This window comes from Corvus kubaryi, unplaced genomic scaffold (genome assembly GCF_017639235.1).
Source record: "Corvus kubaryi isolate FWS band 111438036 unplaced genomic scaffold, C.kubaryi_AGA036_p1.0 37285, whole genome shotgun sequence".
NCBI classification, from domain to species: domain Eukaryota; kingdom Metazoa; phylum Chordata; class Aves; order Passeriformes; family Corvidae; genus Corvus; species Corvus kubaryi.
Genome location: NW_024581089.1, coordinates 2,439,642 through 2,465,846, shown reverse-complemented (window position 1 = coordinate 2,465,846; position 26,205 = coordinate 2,439,642). Strand labels below are relative to the sequence as shown.

At 46.7% G+C, this 26,205-nt stretch overlaps 1 protein-coding gene across 1 annotated transcript in view; it reads left to right on the top strand.

The window, feature by feature from the left end:
* The window catches only part of SLC6A1 (solute carrier family 6 member 1), a 43,810-nt gene that overhangs the window by 3,482 nt on the left and 14,123 nt on the right, over nucleotides 1-26,205 (top strand). Inside the window, exons 2-5 of the mRNA XM_042026738.1 lie at nucleotides 21,676-22,080; nucleotides 23,033-23,164; nucleotides 24,537-24,637; nucleotides 26,024-26,133. Coding sequence (XP_041882672.1) covers nucleotides 21,846-22,080; nucleotides 23,033-23,164; nucleotides 24,537-24,637; nucleotides 26,024-26,133 — 578 coding nt within the window. The 5' untranslated portion in view covers nucleotides 21,676-21,845. The remainder of the gene's footprint in view (nucleotides 1-21,675; nucleotides 22,081-23,032; nucleotides 23,165-24,536; nucleotides 24,638-26,023; nucleotides 26,134-26,205) is intronic.

The following is a 26,205-nucleotide window of genomic DNA, read 5'->3' as shown; positions in this document are numbered from 1 at the left end:
ATTTACTTTTGTTGCCTTTCCTTATTTCTTCGTTGCTGTTGTTATTTCATCTCTGTTTCTTGTACATCTTTCCTGCTTGGCTTCATAAAATGAGATTCACAAGGGGCTGGAATGATCCTTCCAGCCTGGGAGAGCGTGGCCAGGGTGGGAGCTGGCTGGGGAGAAGGAGTTGTTTGTGCTGCGTTATCCACTTGGTAGATAATGCAACAGATGCTGCTCCTCCTTGCCTGGAGATCTTTCCAAATCCAGCAAGAAACAGGGACAAGGCAGCACTTCTGAGCAGAGCTAATGGGTGAATAACTACATTCAGAACTGGAAATTCATAATCCAGGGGATTTCCCACACCACAAAACACGCGCTCCTAGTCCAGCCTGTAGTCACCCCTGGCTGTGCTATCCCAGCACGGAGAGGGTGTCTAGGGATGTGTCTCTGCCTCCCAGTATGGCTCTTGCTCCCCTTTTTCCATCACTCCATTTCCCGGCAGCAAGGGGGGTGTGGAATTGCCATCCCACTGTCCCGAGAAGGAGCTAATCCTCTCTCTCCCACTGTGGTGTGTTTGACAAGTGTGAAGTGGAAGCAGGGGAGAGCAGGAGCAGAGTTTCAGCAATGCCTGTTCTGGAGCCTTTTATCAGCGACGTGGGGTTTCCTCTGCTGAGAGAGCCCCCTTTCCATCCCCCAGGCTGCTGAAACGTGACTGTCTGTGGGAGTCTTCTCATGCTGAGCACCGGTGCTGCTCTCAGAGCTGCTTTTTGGGCTTGTCTTTGCCAGGGTTTCTGAGGCAGCCTCTGATCTCTCAGATAGGTCGAGTTTGCCGATGGAAGCTCTGCCTGGGAGCGTTCAAAGTGTGTCTGGCAGTGGCCTTTGAGTCGTAAATAATGAACATTTCCCAGGATAAAGTTTGGAGAAAGTGGGTGGAGGTGAATTTTTTGGCTGGGAGGAGGAGTGTGTGTGGTTTTTTTCTTTGCCTTCTCTGCTTTTTCAGAGCACTGCGCTGCCTAACTGGAAGATATAATGGCTGTATGAATTGCTATTTAATCAGGGATGCTAATTAAGTCTTAGCTCTTTAATGCTTTCATGGGAGAGCTGTATATGATTTGCAGTGGCTGGAATTGCAGTTGCAGGCAATTAAGCTGCTCTTGGCTTTGTAGGACCTGAAAGTGCAATTTTCTGAGGGATATTCAGCACTTGGAGAGATCCTGTCACCTTTAACATTTCCCTTGGTCTGAGGGTAGGAGATGTTTGGAAAAGGAAATACTCTCAAGCAGTGAGGCAATGAAACAATACAATTTTGGATTTTAAGTAGCTTTTTTTCAGTGCATAATGACAGTAGTACATCCACTTTTATGGCACAGTTAATATAATTGAAGGTTAACTATAAAGCCCATCCCAAAAAGGAAATCTCACTTGTTTTTTTTCAGCATTGCTTGTTTTATATTGCAAATGAGAAAGGTTCTGAGCTGGGGCTATCTGCTGCCTTATCAGATGGCACCAAAGAGTTCCCACTTCTGGATCTGAGCAATCTTTTCCAAATGAGTGGGTCCCACCAGCAAGTGAGCGGAGAAATTTAAAGAGTGGGGCAAAAAGTGTGGAACACTTGTCAGGCTTATGTAGAACAATCAAAACCAACCCAGGAGCTAAATTTTCAACTGAGAGCAAGCAGGTCTATTTGGGATTAAGAACAGGCTGGGATTTTTAGGGTTTGAGGAGTTTTAAACCCCCAAACATTATATCTTGGTAGCTGATATCAGTGATACCGTGTTGTGGTCACCATAATTTTGATCCTCTAGGAGCTGTTTCAGTAATCATGTCCTAGCCTGTCATCCAATAGTATGCCACTTCTGCATGGCAAAAGGGACAGAAGGGAGAAGAAAAATGAAGAAAAATATTCATATTTCTCTTTTTTGATCTGAATGCTTCTTGGAAAGGCAGTCTGCCCTTAAGAGAAGGGTAATTCAGAGAGATTTCAGGTACTTGAGGCCGGAGAAACAGAGCACAAAATGGACTTTTTAGGTTGAAAGTGTGGTCCATAATCACAGCTCCTGGGATGAGAGGGGTGTTTCACTTTGTCTTTGGCAGAGTCCCCTCAGCAGCCACTCCTCAGCAGGGAAGATGGAAATGCAAAGGTGAGGAATGGGAACAATGATGTCCTCACCAACAGTGTCACATCTCCCTGAGCAAAGGTTGGTCTTTGCCCACTCCCTGCAGGCTGGGCAGGTTCCCTTTCCCTTGGCTCAGTGTGCTGCTGCGCTGCTCTGTCATTTCTCAGCCCCAGTGCACCACTGAATCATTTTACACCCCAGCCCTGCGACGATAAACTGGCAAATACTGATCGAGGGAACCAATCCCACAGACTGTGGCCGTGCAAATGGGGCTGAAACTCCCCATGCCAGTGTAGCCAAGCAAATCCCCGAGCTCAGCAAGTCAGCTGGGGCACTGGAAATGCTCCAGTGGGTGAGCTGATGAGCTTATTCAACAGGGCTGTGTGTGGCAGCTGAGCTGGCGTTTTCCGAGCCTTTTTAACTGCCTGCCTGCTGGAATGCTCTGCTTGGTGCTGATTTTGGGACACGTGGGATCTTTCCACTAGCACTCTGGGCTTTCTTTGTGAAGAATTTGAAGCACTACCATCCTGCCTTCGGTCTGCCCTGAAGTATTTTCAATACATACCTCAAATAAATGGTAGAAAGGCAGAAATGGTGATTGACACAGCTGATAACCAAAGGAGGCTCTTCCTGCTTTGCATTTGAGACCCATTCCAGAGCTGGGATTAGCTGTGTCCTTCCAGGTTCATTCTCTGCAAAGCATTTCCTACACACTGATTTGATTTTTTGCTTATTTCTAGCCTGCCCCTCTTTTGACAAACTCCACAGGCGTGTAGAAGTTGTTCATGGCCCAGATAGTCAGACTTCAGGAGCTAAAACCTCCCCGAGGATCTGGATACCAAATTGCTACTGAAGGGCTCATACCAAAACGTGGGAATTGGTGAAACAAATCCTTTGGATGCTGCAAATTGCACTCTGATTTTGAGAGGGGAAGAGGACAGGCATTATGAGAGCTATTCTTAAATTCATGGTGACCTTTGGAAGCTTGAATGATCCCCACCACAGGAGCTTTGTGTGGGAGAGGCTGCACTTGAAGGTGTTTGCAGCCACCTGATCCTCCAGAGCCTGCTGGGTGATGTGGAAAACTTTGTGCTTCCTGAAGAGGAGCAGGTTCCCATTCCAGGTTCCTGTTCCAGCTCAATCAGTTCCTGTTAAATGGCTGTGGCCATTCCATCTTTCTTTTTGCACCTTTGCTGTAAAACAGACAAATGTTCCTCTATTGATTTTTGCCCTCTGGGAGCTGCTCTGTGTAACGCCCTGGCAGGAAGGAATCGCTGCTGCCGAGAGAACTCGCAGGCATCATGTGAGATCAATACCTCCCTCATTTGTTCCAACGTGAAAACACATGTTTTCCTAAGATCTGTTCCATGTATTTACCTGGAAATCCGCTCTTTTTTGGAAAGGTTGTCTGGGCAGCCCTGAGATGCTGATGGAAGTCGAATGCATCGATCCCAAGGAGCCCCTGTGGTGGGACAAAGTGACATCCATGAAGGGGAAAGCATGGAGTAGAACATGTACTATGGTGTGGCAGCAAAGGAACAGTTGCTAATCCATCCTAAATGACCCTGGATGCCTGCTGATGGATAACTTTCCTCACCTATTATCCAAAAGCAGCACATTTTCCTGATTGCCCAAAAAAATACAGCCGTCCCCATTTTGAGGCTGCTTTCTCAGATAAATTAAGGAAGGTTTTTATTGCATCTGTGAGGGCCTCAGGGCACTCCTCTCACATCTCCACTGGAGAAACTCTGGCACGATAATCTAATTTGGACTCCCTGAGAATAAGGGTCATTTGCAATACTTGAATGGCAGGAGTGTGCTCCGTGGTGGATTTGTACATTCCCTTTTCCAGTGAGGACCCTCTCTGCCAGCTCAGGGTCACGGGCAGATTTTACAGGTGGCCAGGGGTAGGATTGCCAGATGTGCTTCAGGAAACGGAATTTTTCCTGATAGACTTCATTATCAGCTACAGACCTGGCCCAAAGCCATGTCAGTAGAGAGAACTGAGTGTTGCTGTTGGGTCAAATTGGGTTTTTTGTTTATTTTCATACAAATGTCCTTTAATCTGAGCCGGAATATAGGGAGCTTGAGGAATTTTAAAGAGAAACACTAAGAAATGTGGCTTCTTGAGTGAATCTAAAGCACTGATTGATAAGTAGAGGGTTTATTGCTCTTCCTGTTGTGCGGCCTTAACCCCAAAGTGGGTCCAGCTGGAGATCTTGGAGGAGCCCAGCTGTGGGGGAAGGTTTGATCTGTGCTTTTATTACTGCTAATTTCATTAATAAGAGAGCTGCTGTCCAGGAAGAGACTGAATTCCTGAACCAGAAACATGCTCAGGCTTTAAATGCTTCAATTGCAAAGTGGTTTTGTTTACTCTGAGAATGTATTCCCCACCAAAGCTGCTGTTTCAGATATTTTAATGTTGGTTTTATATGTGCTCGCAGTTATTAGTCTGCAAATGATGATTGAATTAGCAAATTAGATTCCTTCACCCTTGGCAAGTGCCACGAACCTTGCAATTGGAAGGCTGTGGAAGTCTGAGGGGGAGAAAAAGCAGTTCCCAAAAAACAGGGGTGGGGGAGAAAGCACCAAACCAAATTATCTGCTGCAGCAAATAAGGTTTTATCTGATGTAACTAAATGCATATAACTGGGTTGGCCTTTTTTTTCTGTAGAGTCAAATGAGATTAAAGTGGTGTCGGTATGAATGTTCAAATCCTCAAGTGTGGATCTGGAAAAATGTTTCCTGATATTCTCTGTCAGAGCAGGCAGATGAAATTAAAGCTGTCAGTCCTGCAGACTGCTGCAGACTCATCCATTTTGAGAGCAAGGCAAGCAGTGTGTGTGCACTCTTACCTGATAGGAAAACACATTTTTCCTCCTTAAACTTCTTGCTGATGAACTGTGTACCTTTGGAAAAAAGGCAAGCTCAACCTAATCTCCTCCAGGGGAAAAAAAATCATACCTCCCATGTGTCATATTTTTGCTCAAGTGGTTTATTATTCAAACAAATGGTGTGGGGGGAAGGTAACTCTGTCCTTTGCCTCCTCAAGGAAGGTGTTGTCCTCCTAAGGCTTCCTACTGAAAAATATGCCCGAGAGATCATGGAAAATGTGTTTTGTAGTGGCTGAGAGTAAAGAATTCAATTTCTGCCTTTGAATGAGCAGTGGTCCCCTCAGAACAGGGATGGTCAATGGGTTCAAACAGGATTTAACACTTCCCTTGGGACAGGACCTGCCGTGTCACCAGCAGGGTGAACCTCTGCTGTCCCTCAGAACATTTGTCTGGCCCTTGTCAGGAATATACCTGGTGCTGAACTTCCCCTGTTTTGTCTGGGACCTGCAGGTTTTCTCCTCCTGCTTGCTGGTCTGGGCTCCTGATTGATTTTCCCAGTGAGTTCTGGTCCAGTGTGGCCTCAGCATCACTGCCAGAGGAGTTCCAGAACTCCAAGCACTGCTTCTGGGGCACAGGCTGAGGGGAAAATTGTCCCAGCTGTTGACAGTGGCTCCCAGGTTGCAGAACTAACCTTTGCTTCCAGATTGTCTTGAGTTCTCCTTGAAGCCTTGACGTTCACCAGATGGTGCCTTAACTTTCTGTTTGATAAAAGCAGCAGGCTTTGAGTCATGACAGAAGCCAGCATTTGGTGCTGTGTGCCTCCATGACCCTTTCAGCTGGTTGGCAGTTCTGAGCAATGTCACTGCTGGTACGTGGATATCTGCTGGTAAGTTTGTTGAAAATAAAAAAAAAACCCCACAAAGCAATTCCTTCATGAGGCAGGGAATTGTTAATCTGTGTTTATATTGCAGCGAGTAAAGTGGATATTTTGTCTTATATTAGAAATGACTGACTTGTGTGAGAGCCAGACATTTGTAATGGTCCCAAGCAGGGGACCATTAGTTAGTTGGCACTCAAGGGATGCCTGAGGAGATTGTTCCATATATTTATTTTGACCAAAGCAGCAAAACTTTGAAGCTTCTTTACTTCTTTGAAGCTACAGACAGGTCAAACCAAAATTCTAGTGATGGTTTTCAGTGCGTGCCCTCCACACTGGAAATCCGTGTAGGATACTTCAATACATTCAAAATAAACCTATTTAAACCACCACAGTAGTCAGAAGGTAAAAACCACGCAGGTGCACTTTTAACCTCCCAAATAAAATGCCACACCACAGATATGACTGCCCTGGAGCAAAGGATCCCTCCAGGAAGGGATCCCAAGTCCCCTCACCCAGGGCCTGACAGGTCCAGGGAAAGGTGCATGAGCAGGGGCTGCATCCAGAGCCTCTCACCTGACAAATCCAAATCTGAGCCCCAGAGCCAAGCAAAGACTTCCTGCCGTGAGGGTGTGAGAATTCAGGAGAAGGTTTGCATCTCTGAAAGGCCAATTAGTTACAGGAAGTTGATCTGAGGTGCTGCTGAGTTGTTGTTATGGGAATTAGGGCTGGGATTCACAGCTCCAAAATCCCCCCAAATGCATTTGTGTTCCATTCAGAGCGATGCCAAGGTTTTAGAACAGACTGACCCCAATGCTTGTCTTCAAGGGAGGCTGGAAATCCTTTGGGACAGGCGTGAAGCCTTGCCCTGCTGGTATTGCCATGCAATTGAGCCATCAGCCAAAACCAGCAAGGACTGGTTTTCATGCATTGACCACTTGCAAAATGCTCGAATTTATCTTAAGCTTTTTATTTTTATTATTTTTATGTTTCCTTTTTTTTTCAACTGAAAAGAAAACAAATTGTTCTATTTATCTCCTACCTTCAGAGTGAGTGCCCTGATTGTTTGTCCATATCACTTCAAGCCAGAAAGTTTTATAGATTTGCAAAGCACCTCGATATTGCAGCTTCAAATTCCTGATTTGGCAGGAGGGGTGGGGGGAAAAGAATTCGTTGTTTCCATTTAAACTGCTTTTAGTTCAGACTGAAATCCCATTTAAACTTGAAGGTTTGGATTGAAGTTTGAGGATCAAAGAAAACAGAACAGATAGAAAATGTGGCTTTAGCTTGGAGCTATATCTGAAAAGGGTAACCTCAGATTCAGGTCTTTTCTTCTCTATACTGCACCCCCTCCAAAATGGGCTGATTTTTCCAGTTTCTCCTGCCAAGAGTCTTAACTGCATTAACATGTGCATGTGCCTGCAGCCTTTTTTTGTTTGCTTTGCTCTATATGATAGCTGCATGTAAGAATCACCAATGTAAAGTCTTCTCTTATTCAGAAGGGAGGGCTATTTAAAAGAAGCCACGAGCTAAAACGTAGAGGCAGCCCCAAAATTAGAATCCTTTGGATTAGCAGTGTTGGCAGCTGCTGTTGTCAGTCGAGAGGCTTTGTAAACCAGGAAACAGCATCTGCCAGAGCTTCCTCCTCTCCACCAGGCTTGGGGAAGTGCAGGCCTTGTGTTGGGCTAAAATTGGCAAAGGAGTTTTGTGGGAGTTGTGGGGGGAAGAAAAAAGAATTGCAACAAAATGATAGAAACTGAAAGAAGCTCATCTTGCACAAAGGTGGCACAGCCAGCCTCTAAAAAAGGGGATAAATTAGCTCTCTGTCAAAATGTGTTTCTAGCCCTCACTCGAATGCTCGGAGCTCCGTGGAGCCTGCCTGGTGGGTGGGTCTGGCAGCTTCAGACCACGGTCCCCTCTGGATGTCACCCAAAGTGACTTGCCCAGTCACACAGAAAAAATCTGATCTCAAATGTGCCAAGATGTCATCCCATTAAAATAACTCAGCCCTGGCACTTTCAGGCAGCATTTTCAGGTTTATGAGGAACTCAAATATCCCCAAAATCAGAAGCACTCACTGGAGGTGGCAGGAGGAGCACAGGGGAGACATCCAGAACAAAAATGCTTTATTTTTGTGGCCCAAATTCTGTTGGTTTTATTAATACTTTTGAAGCTTTACTTGAGTTTGAATTGATCTTCAAAGCTCGAATTTTTCTTCATCACCACTTTACAGAAATTGTTTTTCTAGTCCTTGTGGCTTCCTACTTAAGCATGAAATTGAATCTTGGGTCATATTTTTAAGGCTAATAAAGAGAAGTGTTAAAACTTTGTTTCCCTCTCTCCACCCCACCCACTGCAATGGTGAAGGTGCACCTTTTCAAGCATTAAGAATCAACATCCTTTTCCGATTAGAGATCCATTTGAAGACAGTATCTGGTCTAAATTTGGCCTGATTGGGCACTGGGAGTTACACAGGAATTTAGAGGCTGAGGAACACCGAGTATCTGGTGAAAATCTGGGTGTTTTGGTCAAATTCTGTACATTTTGGCCTTGCAGTCTTGGTCAAATCAGTGTTGGCTGCTGCTCCTCTTCAGCACTGGGCTCTTGTAGTGGTGCAATGTGGGGAATGACACAAAACAGGTGCCATTCACAGGCTGCTGATCAACAGTCAGTGTTTGCTTTAAATATGAGAAACTCAGGCTGGAATGATGCTCTTTCTGCTGCATTCCGACATGTGGTTCTACCTACTCTTACCCAAAACAATAACACCTCCAAAAAATGACACAGTGACAGATGGGAGCTGCCTCCAGTCCTCAAACAAACCCACATCCCAGGGGGCTGGAGCAGCACGTACAGAAGGCAGGCAGAGGGTTTGATATCATGTTTTCACATCATGTTTTCACCAAAGGAAGTGTTTTACTTTGGGGATGTGGCAGCTCCAAATAATTTAGGCAATGTTTTGGTTTTCATAGGCTTCCAACACCACTGGTGACCCTGATGTGCTGAGTGCCCAGGCCTGGCTCTGGCAGATTTGGGCTCTGGTCTGGCAGAGCAGCTTCAGGGCAGCAGGAGCACCTTCTCCATCTCCTTTCCCTCATGAAACACCTCCTGCCAGCAATTTTGGCTATGGCATCCCAGGGCATTCTCTTCTCAGCTTAGAGATTGGTAAAAATTAAATAACAAACACCACCCCCAATTACTTACGCTGAGGTTTATTTTCTTCCCCAGTGACCGTGATCCTTGCTGGAGCTTTTGTGTGCTTTTATTTGCCTTTATTTGCTTCCACGAGGCAAAAAGTCTTTCATACTTAGTCATTTGTACATGCTGGAGATGAAAAGAGGCTGTTAGGAGAGTGTAGCAGCATTATTATTGAAGGTTAAGGGATTGCACTGGCACGCAAAGAAACTCTGCTCTAAATTCTGCTCCAGCCTCCTGCTTGGGCAAATTACTTTGCCTTTCTGAGTACTTGCTGCTCCCTTTTTCTGTCCTGGCTTCCTGCATTGGTGTGTCTCCAAGGTCGGGCTTTGTGCAGCTCCCTGGGCCAGCAGAGGCTCAATGCCCCTAAGGCAGGAAGTCAGAACTGCCCAACTCCTGCCCGCAGCAGCTCCCCGGGGCTGCTCCGGCCACGGCACGGACCGGGGGGCAGCTGTTCCACAAACGCCAAAAAAAGGGGCTAAACAGCAGGAAAAAGGGCTGGGTGAGCTGTTTATCACCCTCATCTCCTCCCAGGCAAGGGGGTGGGAGAAGGGGAGCGAATCTTGGGGTTGGTGGTACCTGTGGGTTGGCACCTTTGATGTCTGCAGTGCAGCGCAGGACAGTAAATCCACCGCTCCTCTGACCTCGTGTCTGGCTTGTTTCTGTGGCCAAGGTGGACCAGGAATGTTGGGTTATTTCCTGGGTGTCAGGTGGGATGGATGATGGAACCCGTTGTAGCATCAACCCCGATGCCGCCAGCTCTGACCTTTTTGAGCCTCTCCGTGTTCCCCAGCTGTTGCATTTCCTCCCCTTCCAACCAGTGTGCGCTCTCAGGGAAGGCCTTGGGGTCTGCACAGCAACAATTAACACCGATCAGGGCTAAAGAATGGCACCCAACTAATGTAAAAACAATGGGCAAACCCATTTTTATGCAGCAGTAACTTGTGCTATCAACCTGCTCCATCAAACTTCAGATGGATGGGAGAACAACCAAGAGTCCAAATAAATATGGGAATGCTGTCCTTGCTTTGCTAAAGCACATCTTAGTTACTGTGTGGGAGCTAGAAGTGAGTGTGTGCTTGCAGTAGATGGTGATTATTATCTTTTATTATATTTAGTATTTTTACTATATTTACTTATTTATTATATTTATTTATTTATTATATTTATTATATTTAATCAGCCTAGGAGGTCAAATTAGAAATTGTGGCAAAGACCTTATTGCAAAGAAATACAACAGTGCAAAGAGCAAAGGAAACACTGCTCCAGAAGGTGGGAATCACCAAAGCAGGCAGGTACCCCAGAGCCATTTGGTTCTTCTGTAAATTGCTGGAAATCCGTCTGGTTTGGCCCAAAATGTTGTGATGTGTAAATATAAAGTAGTAGGAGAAGATTGTGCTAATGCGAGTTGAGGAAAAATCCACCCACAATAGTTTATGGGTGCCCCCAGCCTTGTTGGAGCTACTGGGATTGATTGGGAAGTGGTGGCAATCAGTATGAAAGCTTTGCAAGGGACTGGTTATCTGTTAATTTTGATATGATTCCATGATGAGTGGAAAAAGCTTCTCTCTCCTTGCATCTCCCTCCAACATCCATTGTCTGGTTTAAACAAAAATCTTACAGGGTCCAGAAGGGAATATCATTACATGGTTATGAGAAAATGTTGTAGATTTTGCAATGGGCCTCAAGCAGACTCCCAGGGTTGTCAGGATAATTTTGCACTTGTGGTATAAGTGTGTTTTGCTGTATCCTGACCCTTATGCTAGCAGGAAGAACAAAATCCATTGTCTTTCAGAAATAACCTTGCTCTGGGCTTCGTGGCCAGCACTTTTCATGATTTTGCATCTTGCATTTCTGTTTTGTTTCTCTTTTTGTTAATTTTACTGGGGTTTTTTTCAGACTGATTGCAGAATCCCGTAAAACTGCACAGGTATACATTGGCTAGTCAATTCTTCAGAAATATGAAACTCTGGTTTCTGAGGATTAAGTGATTAATATTTATTTAAGGAACTGACCAGAATATGTCCTTGATGGCAACACTGTATAAGAGACAAGCTCTCACTGCAGGTTAGAGCTTTGTCTCTTTGCACCAAGAGGGAATTTCATACCAGGAGAGCTACAGAAAGCAGTTGTGAATCTCATCACTGAACTGAAGCTGGACTTGGGGAGTAGATACCTGTTCTTTGGGCTCTAAATTACACAGGCCTCTCCTCAGGAATACCAACATGTGAGCAGTTCTGGTCACTTTTTGTGGCTTTTGGTTTTCATCTTTATTTCTGGAGTGCTGAGTTATCCTTGCACGTGAAGATTGGAAAACTACAAAGCAGCTGCTTTTCCTTCCTGGTGGTGGTGGGCTTGTTTCCAAGCCATGGTTAAATATGGCATCCTTATCATTTCTTTGGGTTCTTGTGGCAATTTGTGCATCTCAAGAGAGACAGATAAGTGCTATAAGAAGGCTGGTACACTTTAGGGAGAGGCAAGACAGGCTATTTTCAGGAAACTATTGTCTTTCTTCCCTTCATATGCAGACTCTGCTGTGTAGCTCAAGAGGAAATTTGTTTCCTTAGAGGCAGCTAGAACTGGGAGCAAGCAGATGAGTTTTCATGGCATGTCTTAGGGCCTGAAGGAAAACTGCCTGGCAGGAAGGGCCCTGGGGGTGCTGGGGACAGTGGCTGGACACGAGCCAGGGGTGCCCAGGGGGGCAAGAGGCCAACGGCCCCTGGGCTGTGCCAGCCATGGTGAGGCCACAGGAGCAGGGCAGGGATTGTCCCCTGTGCTGGCACTGCTGAGGCACCACCCCAAATCCTGGGGCACTTCTGGGCTCCTCAGGACAAGAAGGACACTGAGGGGCTGGAGTGTGTCCAGGGCAGGGAATGGAGCTGGGAAGGGGCTGGAGCCCCAGGAGAGGCTGAGGGAGCTGGAAAGGGGCTCAGCCTGGAGCAAAGGAGGCTCAGGGGGGACCTTGTGGCTCTGCACAAGTCCCTGACAGGAGGGGGCAGCCGGGGGGGTCGGGCTCTGCTCGCAGGGAACAAGGACAGGAGGAGAGGGAACGGCCTCAGGCTGGGCCAGGGGAGGCTCAGGGTGGATATTGGGGAAATTCCTTCATGGAAAGGGCGCTCAGGCCTTGGCACAGCTGCCCAGGGAGGTTTGGAGTGCCCACCCCTGGGAGTGCTCCAACACTTGTGGCTGTGGCATGGGCGGACGTGGTCAGTGGTGGCCGTGGTGGTGCTGGTTGCACTCAGTGATCTCCGAGGTCTTTTCCAACCTTGATTCCGCTCTCAAGGCAGCCCCACGGAGGAGCAGCACAAAAGGCAGCCCCAGGCTGCGAGCGGAGGGTTCAGAACACGCTGCGGCAGCAGGAACGAAGCTCTGCAGGATGAAACTGAAAAGCGAGGAAATGCCGGGCTCTGTGAAAGGGAACAACTGAGAGAGCCACAAACGAGCCACCAAACTTCTCACAGGGGACACCACCACCAGCACAGGTGTGAAGGGACTTTTTTTTGCCCCAGAATTGTGAATCCGCAGCCCAAGCCACGTGCACACACTGCAGATGTGTAGTTTTACTCCCAGCAAGCACTTGGGAATAAAAAAACTTCAGCCCCAAAGCTTGATATCTAAACAGCAACACAGAAGTTATAAAACAGCTGTCGAGAGAAACAAAACACAGCAAAAACAAAGCAGAAAGGGAGCAAAAACTTGTCACGCTGGCCGTGTTTCCGAGAGTGACAGGTTCTGCTGTGCTGGGAATGCAGCACAGAACACAAAAATCCTACTGCAACTCATGGATCCCACAGCAGGAAGGACATGGAGAGTCCCAGTGGGAATCAGGGATGCAGGACTCGGCTGTGCTGCCATCACTCCCTCAGGAACAGCCAGGTTTAGCTCATTCTGTCTGCCCAGAGAGGGGGGATTTGCTCCTGGATCCCCTGGAATGTTCCAGGCCAGGCTGGACTTTGGGGCTGGGAGCAGCCTGGGATAGTGGGAAGTGTGCTTGCCCGTGGCAGCGGTAGCACTGGATGAGCTTTAAGGTCCTTCCAACCCCAAATCATTCTGTGAGTCTTAGAGCCCTGAAATTCTCATTACAGAGGTGGAACTGGAAGAGCTCAAGGTCCCTTCCCAAAAAAAACCCATTTCATGACTCTGCAGCTTCTGGAGCCCTAGGTCCATGGAAATGGTGTTTTGGGGAGAGCAGAGTGGCTGGAATAGAGGAACAGGAACAGTCTCCTCGAGCAAGCCCTTGTGTCTCAGGGAGCGGGATCGGCTCGCTCCTAACGCACCTGGTGATTCCCAGAGCGGGGGATGGAAATGCAGCCCTGGTCTGAAAGAAACCCTGCCCAGGAAGGCGGGCTGGGATTGGGAGCTGGCTGCGGGAGCTCGCTGTTAAAGGCGATCTTTTGGCTGTAAAGGTGCGCCTTTGTCTCTCTGCGAAGCACCCGGCCGTAGCGCCCTTTGTGCTGCTGTCTCCTGATTTCCTTAAACTTTTATTAAACTGTCCCTTTTCTTCAACTTTCCTTCAAATTTTACAAAGAGTGAAGCTGGTTTTTGCCAGCTGCGCATGCGCTGATCCCTGTGCGGGCACTGATCCCTGTGCGGGCGCTGATCCCTGTGCAGGTGCTGATCCCTGTGCGGGCACTGATCCTTGAGCAGGCGCTGATCCCTCCGCGGGCGCTGATCCCTGTGCAGGCACTGATCCCTGTGCGGGCACTGATCCCTGTGCGGGCGCTGATCCCTGTGCAGGTGCTGATCCCTGTGCGGGCGCTGATCCCTGTGCGGGCGCTGATCCCTGTGCAGGTGCTGATCCCTGTGTGGGCGCTGATCCCTGTGCAGGTGCTGATCCCTGTGCGGGCACTGATCCCTGTGCGGGCGCTGATCCCTCCGCGGGCACTGATCCCTGTGCGGGCGCTGATCCCTGTTCAGGCGCTGATCTCTCCCTGGGCGCTGATCCCTGTGCGGGCACTGATCCCTGTGCGGGCGCTGATCCCTGTGCGGGCGCTGATCCCTGTGCGGGCACTTATCCCTGTGCGGGCGCTGATCCCTGTGCAGGTGCTGATCCCTGTGCGGGCGCTGATCCCTCCATGGGCGCTGATCTCTCCCTGGGCGCTGATCCCTGTGCGGGCGCTGATCCCTGTGCAGGCGCTGATCCCTCCGCGGGCCAGGACCGCATCACAAATAGTCCCTCTGGCGGATCACTCCGCGGGCGGGCGCCATTACCGCTAATACAAGTACTTATAAATTCAAAAGAACTCGTTAACACAGAAGAAAGCAACTATGCTTCATGCTGGGTGGGAAACACAGAGTCTAAGGGCACAACTCCCTGACAGGAGGGGGCAGCCGGGGCGCTCGGGCTCTGCTCCCAGGGAACAGGGACAGGAGGAGAGGGAACGGCCTCAGGCTGGGCCAGGGCAGATTTAGATTGGAGATTTGGAAAAATTTCTTAATCAAAAGGGTTGTCATGCATCAGAAGAGGCTGCCCAGGAGAGTGGCTGAGTCACCATCCTTGGAGGGATTTAAAAGATGTGTAGATGTGGCACTTGGGGACAGGGGTTCACGGTGGGCTTGGCAGTGCTGGGTTAATTAGGGATGGACCAGATGATCTTACAGGGCTTTCCCAACCTAGATGATTCCATGACAGTCCTGTCATCTCTCAACATGTTCCTGTATTTTCCCCCTGTTGTGCCAAGCACCGTGTGGGGAAGGAGGCAGAGAGGGAAATCCACTGGCCTGTTGTGTTCTTACTGTCCAGGCTTTGTCTCAACCCTTTGTGAAAAACGAGGTTCACTCTCCTGTGAGAATTTAAAGTGTTTAATATAAAGACAATAAGAGACACATAAAATAAAGCAAAGGGATAATGGCCGGGTGCCTTGGCGCTCTGCCAAGAGCACACCCGATGCTCGAGGTGAGTCCTTTTTATACCATTTTTACTGTCTGTTCTCTATTCATATTAAAACTTTTCCCGGAGCTGTTCTGCATGGCCACTCCTTGGTTCCGCCTTTTTAGAGCATGCGTACTCTTCTGCCTTGTGGTTTTATTTCTTTTGATTCTTGGGGTTGGGCCCGCTAGGTGAGAGTCGATGGTAGGGTGGATCTCTTAATTCTCCAGACAGTCAGGGCTGATTGCAGCTTTGGGCCTCTTTGCCCCCCGGGCAGAGCGGTGATAGCGGCTCTCGGACCCTCCTGGCCGCCCGTTCTCCGAGCGGAGCAGCCTTTGGGCCCTTTTGTTCCCTGGACAAAGTGTTGATCAGCAGCTTCTCGGGCCTCATCCTCTGCTCGCTTGAAGGTTCTCTTACTTGCTCACACTTGCTAACATTCTTGCTAAAAAGAGAGAAAACTACATCCACACAGCAAAAGCATTTCTAACATTATATAATATCTACCTTAATAGTTGCGAGAAGCCAATATTATAATATATAACACCTTGTTTGACCCCAACTCTGCCTCCCCACTCCAGCGGCTCCTTCCTTGGAAAAGCTGCTGCTCAAAACACCAAATTTCCTCTGGCCTGGGGCTGAGCCCTTCTCTCCTCCCCACAGCAGGAATTGCCTCAGGAATGGTCCCCTCAGTGCCCTGCTGGCTCTGGGCAGCCCCAGCAGCTGGATCAGCCCCCGCTGGGGCAGACGGAGCCTCCAGCTGCTGCCGGGGCCCTGCCTTGGTTCCACCTCAGTTGCCATCCTGACCTCAACACTGGCCCCTTGCTCCGAGTCCAGGGCTCATTTTGGTTTCTCTGGCTGCCTGGTGAAGATGCTTTTTGGAGGATTTAGAGAGCAGGCTGGGAAGGAAGTACAGCCCATAATCCTAGGAAGGACGGGATCTGATTTAACACCTTCTCAGTGGGGAGCTCAGCTAGAAACATCAGAAAAGTTGCAAAATGTGAAACCTGAACACGGGCTCCCCTCTGCCAGGCTTGAAACTGAGCCAGATCCTCCCTCTGTGTCCTTCTTGTGCTGCTCTTTGCAGCACCAGATTACACTGAGGAACTGGGCTCAGGTGGGAACGCATTCTCCACATCAATGCAAAGTTTGTTTTAAATAAAAATGTTTGCTGGACAGAGCTTGGTTCTGCCACCCTGCTTGAGCTGTGCTCTCCTGTTGGAATTGGCTGAGAGCTTTGGCCTGTCTGTAGAAGCTGAAGGAAACCATGAATTAATCTGGAACGTGAATATGCAGAAGCAGCAGGACAGGTTATAATTCGTACTGGAATGGCAAAACTTCTCCAAGTTGGTCCAATACCTCCTTTCTGTTGGAGCCTTCCCTACTTTTAGTGCGTCTTGTGTGGAGAAGGGCAAAGATGCCTTGGAACTGTCAGGGTTTTGATCAGTGGAGAATTAATGGAGGTGAGCCTTCTCTGCTGCTCAAACCATGGTGGTGCCTTCTCCTGGTGGATATTTGGCCACCAATCACCAGCATTTTTGCCTGTGACACTGAGCCCTCCCCAAGCCCAGCCCTGATGCCCTGTTAGGCACCTTTCTGCAGGGCTTGGGGCAGGGATGTGCACAGGCATCTGGTTTTGAGGTTCTGATGCCTTTTCTGTCAGCACAGCTGGGTTAAAGATCTGTGCCAGAAGAGAGAAGGCTTTCCCAGGTTTAGCTCTGCAGTTCTGGTTATTTCATAAATGTGTACAGTTGGGAGTTTGCTGAGGTGAGGTTTTACAGGTGACTTTGAAACCAGTGAGGTGGGATTTCCAGAAGTGGGCACTGGATCCCTGTTCTTCAGAAGTTTCAGGCATCCAAAGCGGAGAATTCTGCTTTGCTCAACACTAACATTTACACAGACATGTTAAAAATCCTTTTCCATGTCCTACTTTAGGCACCACACTCTGGAGAGTTCATCTGCTGCATTTCCCTCTACTCTGCCCCACTTCCTGGCCTGGTCCTGAGCAGAAGTGTTTGCACAGCTGCTCGTGCACAAATAGAGATTTTCCTGCTTTGTGCTGCCACAAGCAAGAAAACTTGTGAAAGATGACAGCAATATTGCTGTTCACTTTCATTTTCCACAGCCAGCCCTAAACTCCTCCAATCCACTTTTGTGCAGTCCAGGAGAGAGAAAAATGCTTTTGTGCAGTGGCCCTGTCTTTGTTGCAGTTTCCCTGGTAGTGCCCATGCCCTTGGCCGCTATGTGAGCTTGGCTCTCCCAGGCCATTCTTCTCCAGCGTGGTGGTGCTGCGGGACAACCAGCTGGGATCCAACCCCTGATCCAGAGGGCTTTCAGCCCTTGGCTCAGCAACCCTAGTAACTGAAGTCAAGGAAGCTCTTTTGTGCCCTGAGGAATGTGGTGGGAAGCTGCTGTGCCCTTCCTAGCACACTCAGGGTTGGTGTGGAGGGAGCGGGGGAGCAAAGCCCGAGTTATTTAATGGATCTCTCCATCTCCTTCCCACAAAGCCAGCGCTGGAGAGCGAGTGCCGTACCTGCTCTGCTGCCTGACAGGTGCAATTTGTATTTCCCTCTGCCCAGGCCAACCCACAGAGCTTACATAAGTGTCTTTTTGTCCCATTCCATGTCAGAGCAATTTTAGATTTAAATCCCAGTGCTGTGGGATATTGCCTAATCTGATTAGAGAGCGTGTACCCAGGATCTTTGCTGCTGCACTGCCACTTCTTCTGGGTTGTTGTGTGCGAGTCAGAAAGCACTGCAGTGTATGGAGAGTGTGCACTGGAGATCAGACTCTACTTCTGTTGTCATTTATTATCATTATTTCCTAGGCTTGGGGGAAAGTTACTTCTCATAGTTTGGAAAAATCCCTACTTTCAAAACTGTGGAACTGAAGTATTTCTTCATTGTCTGATGCTCATTTGCTATAGGACCATAAATGCACAAATGTCCATGCACGGGTGCCAGTGCCAGTAAAACCTCCAGCATGGTTTCCAGATGGAATAATGGCACCAGCAGTGGTGGGTAAGAAGCAAATTGATCAATCCCCACCTCCATCCTCTCAAAAGGAGCCTCTGCTGAGTCTGGGCTTACCACTGGTGAGGTTTTGGATACTTGTGGTATATGCAGTGGTTGTGCTGTGTCATAAAATTAAGCACATCCCCACAGGTGATTGTTTGAACCACTGTTTACAATGTCTTTTAATATAAAAAGGCTGCTTGCCAGCCCCACCTCGCCCTCAGTAGAGATGTGCTGGGGTGTCTTGGGAAGTTTCAGCATTACAGAGGTACTGAAACAGGTCTGGGCTCCTTCCTCCAGGAGGTTCCTTGCTTTATTCCTGTGATTTCCTAACTAACCCTCTGGTTTCTCTTTGTCACGGAGTCTTGAATTTCTCTCAGCATTCAGCAGAGGCTTTAATGCCCACCAGGCTCTGCAGGGCCTGGGAGGGCTGGAGCAGCAAGGACAGGCTCCACACCCAGCACTCACCGGCAGAGCCTGTTTGTAGATCTGAGGGGCTGAATCCCTGCTCCTCTCAACCCCTGCTCCTCTCAATCCCTGCTCCTCTCAATCCCTGCTCCTCTCAATCCATGTTCCTCTCAATCCCTGCTCCTCTCAGTCCATGTTCCTCTCAATCCCTGCTCCTCTCAATCCCTTCTCCTCTCAATCCATGTTCCTCCTGGTTTGGTTGCTCCCTTCTGACTCAGCCCAGATCCCTGGTGCCAGCTGGGAGCAGGAATTTCTCCTTCATTATGAACCAAACAAGATGTACATATAGATCTCTCCCTGCACTGTTGGGTTGTTGGAGGGGGATTTTATGGTGGTTTGGGTTTGGTTTTTTTTTCCACTCATCCTGAACACACTCAGCCTCTTCCAATACTTGGAAGCTCTGCTGATGACAAAGCCCAACCCAAACACCAATTGCAACAACAACAACAAATCTAATCTAGTGCAGGACTGTTTGTGAAGTACCAGGACACCCTGATGGGTTTTTTTCCATCCAGGCTGCGCTGGCTGAGAAGAGCCACGTTCAGTTCTGGCTGCTGAGCAGCAGATGGAGCTGGCAAACTGCACATCTGGAGTTGCACCCTGGAGCTGGCTCCAACCACCCATGGATGGCCCTGCAGCTGGGCAGGTCCCAGTTCTGGGGTCCTCCCAGTTCAGCCTCCCAACAGGAGCCCCCTTTTGCCATCACAATTATCCCTGTTTCCTCCTGCATCAGGGAGTGCACTGCCCGGACTGCCTGGAACGCTGAGCACAGCCAGGAAGGGTGGGTTTGGTACAGGAGATTGGACAGGCTTGCGTTGGGATGTGGAAAACTCGGTCCACTGCTTTGTGAAGGGAGGTATTTGCTCACAGAAGGACTTGTGAGGGTGTAGGCAGAGATGGATTTTCCCTCTCTGAGTCCCATCTTGAAGTGGAACGGAGAGGAAGGAAGGTTACAAGCACCATCCTTGTTCTCTCCTCACCCCAACCACACCTACAGCCGATTCTTCTACAGCTTCCAACCAAAAGCTTTCTTTTTAATAGTTGGATGTGGCTTTTTAATAAGCACTATGATCATGCAGTGATCTAAAATGAGAAGTTGAAGAAAAGCACAGCCTTTACACATTTTATGTTTATTTATATTATTATATTCATTATATAATTCAATTGTAATTTTATTTATATTATTTTATATAATTTTCCATTAGAAGTGAATGGCTAATAACCCCAATCCTCTTTTATACAAGTCTGTAAATAGAATTATTGTTGATCTCTGCCTGACCTCGTGCCCGGTGCTACCAGCACAGGGTGCAGCTTCACCCTGGCAAGTGTTTCATGTGTTGGAGCCTCTGGTTTGAGCACTGGTCTGATGTGTGGTAAAAGGAGTTATCAAGGGAAAATAGACAATAAATTGATTGTGGATGGGTCACAGAAGACATGAAAAGCATTATTTCAGTGTGTTTTTTCCAGCTGAAGCAGAGCTGTGGAAGTTTGTGGCAGCCACAAGCACTTCAGAGTTGGCTGAAACACACCAGGTCATTTTTCATAATCCATATTGCTTCCTTGATGATTCTTTCATTTAGATTTTGAAACTGTACATAGTGAGAAAAATGGTCTTTTAAAAAGGCCACGAGTGGTTGGAAACAGGAACTGAGGGGTGATCCTTGCAGGCTGTCATCTTACTGTGCTTATCATTTCAGCTTCGTGAAACATTCGTCTTACATTAACAGCTAATTATAACTGCATGCAAAACTTGACATCATTACCCAGGATTAAGTCCCATTGCTTGATCTGGTTTATTGTTTAATTCCTTTGGGAGCACTTGAGAGAAAGGTGTTTTAGATAAGAACTTTCTAAATTTACTATTAATCCACTATTAAAGGTGGCAACTGCTATTCCTTGATTTATTTTTTTTTAATTTCTTTCCGTAGTCCTCTGTAGAGGTCTGTAGGGACAAAATGTAATCAGTGTGTCTTGGAGATTGTTTTGGTTTATACTGAACATTCCAAATTTAGTATTAATCCACTATTAAAGGTGGCAACTGCTATTCCTTGATTTATTTTTTTTAATTCTTTCTGGAGACTCAGATCTATAGGGAAAAGTATCATAAGTGGGTCTTGGAGATTGTTTTGGTTAGTAGAGAACATTTTAAATTCAGTATTAATCCACTATAAAAGGTGGCAACTGCAATTTCTTGGTTGGTTTTTCTTAAATTCTTTTTTGTGTAGACTCATAAGAGATCTATAGGGACAAAATATAATAAGTGGGTCTCGGAGATTGTTTTGGATTAATAGTGAACTTTCTAAATTCACTGTGAAGCCACTATTAAAGGTGGCAACTGCTACTTCTTGATTGGTGCTTATTTCAATTCTTTTTTGTGCGGACTCATAGGAGATCTGTAGGAAAGATGATAATAGGTGAGTCTTGGAGATTGTTTTGGTTAATAGTGAGCGTTCTAAATTCAGTATTAATCCACTATTAAAGGTGGCAACTGCTATTGATTTTTTTTTTTTTAATTCTTTCTGTAGACTCATAAGAGGTCTATAGGGAAAATTATATGAAGTGGATCTTGGAGATTGTTTTGGTTAACAGTGAACATTCTAAATTTAGTATTAATCCACTATTAAAAGTGGCAACTGCTATTTCTTGATTTTTTTTTTAAAATCTTTTCTCTGTAGACTCATTAGAGATCTACAGGGGAAAAATATAATCAGCGGATCTTAGAGATTGTTTTGGAGGGACTGTGCTGTTGCAATTATTAAAGGATCAGGGGCATGGATCATTGACAGAATTATGGGATCAATAAAAGAACTGTAGCAATAGGCCTGTAAGCAAAAGGCCTGTGCGTGAGAAAAACTCTCCATGAGAAAATTCTTGTGTGAAGAAAAAACAGGGCTGGGAACAAAGAGGGAGTTTGAAGATTTGCAGCTGTTCAGATAAGACCCAGAGAAGGGGAGGTAAACTCTGAATTCTTTTAATCATAACATAACTGTAGAAGCTTGCCAATGTAAGTCCAATTAGGTAGAAGTAGAAATTCGCCTTGAAAAGTTTTAAGCCACTTAAGAGTTAACAAGCTGGTTTGCTATATAAGTGCCTCTGGATTGCTAATAAACGGAGTTTTGCTCTTATCAACCACATTGGTTTTGGACTGCAATTTGCTGCCCCCGCCGGAGCCACGGGGCCTTTCCTCTTTTTACAATTCCAACACTGTGCTGATTCTACCCTGCTTCGTGTTGGGTCAAGAACAAATCCCTAGAGCAGAGCCAAGCCCTTCCACGAGGCCTCGGCTTGGTGGGAGTGTCTGAGGTGTCCCCGTGTCTCGCAGGTGGCTCCGGTCCCCGCTGAGGCTCCGTGTCCCGGCTCTCGGGGCTGTCCCTGCCGTCGCCGTCGCTCCCGCGTGGATCGCCACGAGCCGCAAAGCTGCTGTCCACGTGGACTGGTGCTGAAATCTCCCGCCCGGCCGCCGCCAGAGCCTCGCCAGCCAAGCCCAGAGACATGGCCACCAACGGCACCAAAGTGGCGGACGGCCAGATCTCCACCGAGGTCGACGCCTCCATCACCAACGACAAGCCCAAAACCTTGGTAGTAAAAGTGCAGAAGAAGAAGACGGACCTTCCAGACCGAGACACGTGGAAAGGGAAATTTGACTTTCTTATGTCCTGTGTAGGTTATGCCATTGGCTTAGGGAATGTGTGGAGATTTCCGTACCTGTGTGGCAAGAACGGTGGAGGTACGTTTGCTGTGTCCTTATGGCTCGGTTGGTGTGTTGAGTCACCAGAAAATGACCAACAAATCAAAACTTGGCTTTAATAGCTTTTTCATACATATAGCTGGTTTTGGTTGGGGGTTTTTTGTTGGTTTTTTGGGGGGTTGGGTTTTTTTTTTTTTAGGGTTTTTTGGTTTTTTTTGGTTTTTTCCTTTTTGTTGGTTGGTTTGGTTTGGTTTGGTTTGGTTTTGGAGGGATTTTGGGGTTTTGTTTTTTGTTTGTTTGCTGTGGTGTTTTTGGTTTGGGGTTTTTTTTCCAATTTTTGGTTTGGTTTTTGGGGGGATTTTGTTGTTGTTGGTTTTGTTTGGTTTTTTTGGTTTCTCAGTTTTTTGGAGGTTTTTTTTTTGTTTTCCACTTTTCCAGGAGGTTCAGAGCCATTTTGGAGTGGGGAGCTCTGCTTTGAGCTCTGCCCTGAAGTTTATTCTAACTCCTAGCTGGCAGTTGAACTTAAAAGACCATAAAGTATCAGAGCAGAACTAAAGCACCATGCCCTTCATCCAACCCTGCAGATCCCTCTCTTTTGGGCTGAGTTTTGAGAGGATTTCATAGGGTTTGCAACTGACTCTGAGCTCCCCACAAAAGGCTGGCTCCAGCTGGAAAGCAGCCAGGGCTGGTTCAAGCCTTTGTGCTCTCCATGAGAGATGAAGGCAACAAAGCCCACAGGTTTCTGGATCTCAGCTTTTTACTTCAACAGAAAATATTTAAACGATGGGGAGATAAGTTTTTCCTCCTATTTTCACCTCTTGGGCTGCTGGTTCAGAAGTGCTCGTGTGATTTCCACTAATATTTTTTCAAAGTTACATCTGAGAGAAAAAAAATCTGTGGGTTTCTTTTCGTGTGTGACAGGGATGGAAACAGTGGAAATTCAGCCGTGTTTTTCCCCGCTGTAACAGACTTTTTAAAAACTTCTTTTTAGGTGCATTCCTGATTCCCTATTTTCTAACTTTAATTTTTGCTGGAGTTCCACTGTTCCTTTTGGAGTGTTCCCTTGGTCAGTATACATCTATAGGAGGCCTTGGAGTGTGGAAGCTTGCTCCAATGTTCAAAGGTACAGTATGGATTCAAATTATTCCTCACCTGTTCCCATATTGCAGAAGTTCCACAAAGTGCCGGGGCAAGAATGTTTCTTGATGCCTTTCACTTATATTTAAACCATGATTTTTCTAGGGAAAACACTGATTTTCTGAGGTGTAACTGATGATTTTGAAACATGCTGGGCTATATATTTTATTCTTCATTAAAAATAGCAACATTTAGGCATTAGAATCTCAACAAACTTATTTTTGAACTGCAAAAACTTTTAGGGTTTTTTTTGTAGAAATGTATAAAGACTGTTGAAAATAGCATATCCAGCAGCAGTTGTGTGAGCAGGTATGGAACTGTTCACAGAAATTTGGTGAACTTTGGTAAATTTGTCTGAGCTCAGAGAGGTTGGTATCTCCTGGTTTTTTTTAAAAAAACTGAAACTCAAAAGCCAGACACCTTTGGCAATTTCATGCTGAATTCCTTAAGACAAGCTCACTCCACACTCAGACTTTGAGTTTGAGGTCTGATTGCCAGAACCCCGGGGTTTTAATCCCGATTCTGCACAGATCCACAAACCTTTCAAACGATGCTTTTCACCCTTCTAATCCCAAATCCTTTGACACTCCCAAGATCCCGAGCTGAGTTCTGGCCCAGCAGAGCTGCACATGGTGTTACAAATCACCTCACACAGTAGGGCTGGCAATTAGCACAGGGTGAGCTGAAAGTTTGTTGGGATTGAATTTTGCTCTGGGAGATTTAGCATTGGGAAAACCCAGAGAGATTAAATTGTCTCTCACAGAGAAGGGTTTGTGCTCGAGTTGCTGCTGTTGGTAGGGGTTGGTACAACCTTGCTCTGCATTTTGCTGGTTATTGTGAGCACTTCCTCCCGCTCAGGGCTGTGGAACAACTGTCCTGGATAGTTTAGAACACCCCTGGAGTGTCCATGTGGAGCAGAAGATGAGGCATCCTCATCATTCAACCCTGACGTTCCTTTAGTCTGTCATAACAGCCCTGTGCTGAGCACCAGGCACTCTGACCCGTGTCCTAAATGCCTCTGAACACATTCTCACTGTGTGTGCATCTGCCACGAGGTCCTGTGGGGCTGATGTTGCAGAGAATGAGCTGATTTGGCTCTTTATCCTGCAAGTTAAACATGCCAGGGAACTCTCAGCAGCAGCAGCAGCAGGTGGGACTGCACCACACAGGGAGCTGAACACTGGCAGTGAATTCATGGGTGACTGAGCCATCACCCAAATAATGACCTTTGTGTACTGGCCCTTCTGAAATCCTCACTTCTACAACATTTCCTGAGTGGTGCCTGCCCCATGTGTTGTGTTTGCCCTGAACTGCAGCTGAAAGTTCCCTTGTTTCATTTCTCTTTGTTTTCCTTACAGGTGTGGGACTGGCTGCTGCAGTCCTGTCCTTTTGGCTAAATATTTACTACATTGTGATTATTTCGTGGGCCATATACTACCTGTATAATTCCTTTACCACTGTAAGTGTGTGTCAGGGGATGGGGAATTGTTTGTTGAGTGTATAGCCAAGTAAAATATGGATAAGTCACTAATCTGCCTCAGTGTAGATGTGTGAGGTTAACACAGCATGCACAGTGGGATAAGCCATCCTTACTGAAGAAAAACTATTTCGTAAAAATCCCTTTTAATTTTTCTTTTTCTCCACAAGAGATTTAGAACAGAAAACTGTGAGCCTACAGGCCAGTCACTCCCCCAAGAAAAATTCTAGTGTACAACTAATTATCATTTTTCTTCAATAGCAGCCACACAAACATGAGTTCTTTGGGAAATAATATCATTTATCAATGTGGTTTAATGATGGAGGATTAAAAAAATACCCATGGAATGGAAGGTCTCTGATTTGATTAGCTCTGAACTTCCATTCATTGTTGTTATTTTTGCTTTGTTTTCTTTCCTGTTTACTTTATTTTTAGCTGCCTTTTTTCCCCCCTCAAGGGTGATTCATCAGCTGAGTAAGTCTCGTCTGATTTGTGGGGCTTGGCCATCTGAAGAAGCATCCTTACATAAGTCTCAATAATTAATGCATCATTGTTCAATTGTCTCTTCTATACATTTTGTTTATGTTGGCTTGTTCTTGGCTTTAAAGAATTTTCCCTCGACCAAATTTGCATTAATTAGTCTGGGAGTGACTTGACCATTTCTTCTTTGTTATCCTCAGAATTGTCATTGATGTGAAAGGTCAGGCAGAGTCTGGAAGTGTTTTCTGTGGCCCATGTTAAATGAATATTGACTTCTAATTCCCTTGAAGCCTCTCATCCTTGTGTATAAAGCAGGCAGCGCCCTGATACAACAGTTCTGTGAGAGGATTTTCCAACAATTGTCATGGGAAGGATCTCTAAGTTGTATGCAAATGAGGCTCATTCTAATGAGTATCATCAGAAACAGGTTCTGCTCTTCAGAACTTCTGAAAGATGTAGTGGACACATGCAGAACATGCACGTAGCAAACAGAAGTGTTACTTTTTTCTAATTACTTTCCCCTGACCTGAGGGGAAAATGAAAATCTCTGATCAATAACCATCACAAGTTTATTATATCGTGTTCAACAAGAGGTACCAGGACCTCCAGGAGGTCCTTTCTGTGTTTCAGTATACTCTCATGGTGAGTGTATTGAATGCAGAGCATTTGGGCTGCTATGTTAAAGAAAAGGAGGAATATTTCCACATCTGCCTCCCACAGCTGATAGGAAGTTAAATAACTTTTACCCCAGGGAGATCAATGTCTGCAGAGCTCCAGGTGCTTTAGTTCTGCACTCAGCTGTCAGTTCTAGCAAAGAGAGCAATACCTGAGGTCAAGATTGCTTAAAAAGTGTTTGACTTCGGGTTTTTGGTTCTGTTCCTTCACCAGACCCTCCCTTGGAAACACTGTGAGAACCCCTGGAACACCGACCGCTGCTTCTCCAACTACACCTTAGCAAACACCACCAACATGACAAGTGCCGTGGTGGAATTCTGGGAGTAAGCTCAGCATTTTCCTCTCTCCTTCCCGTGCATGCTCAAGGATCACCTTGTTACCCTTCCTGTTTTATC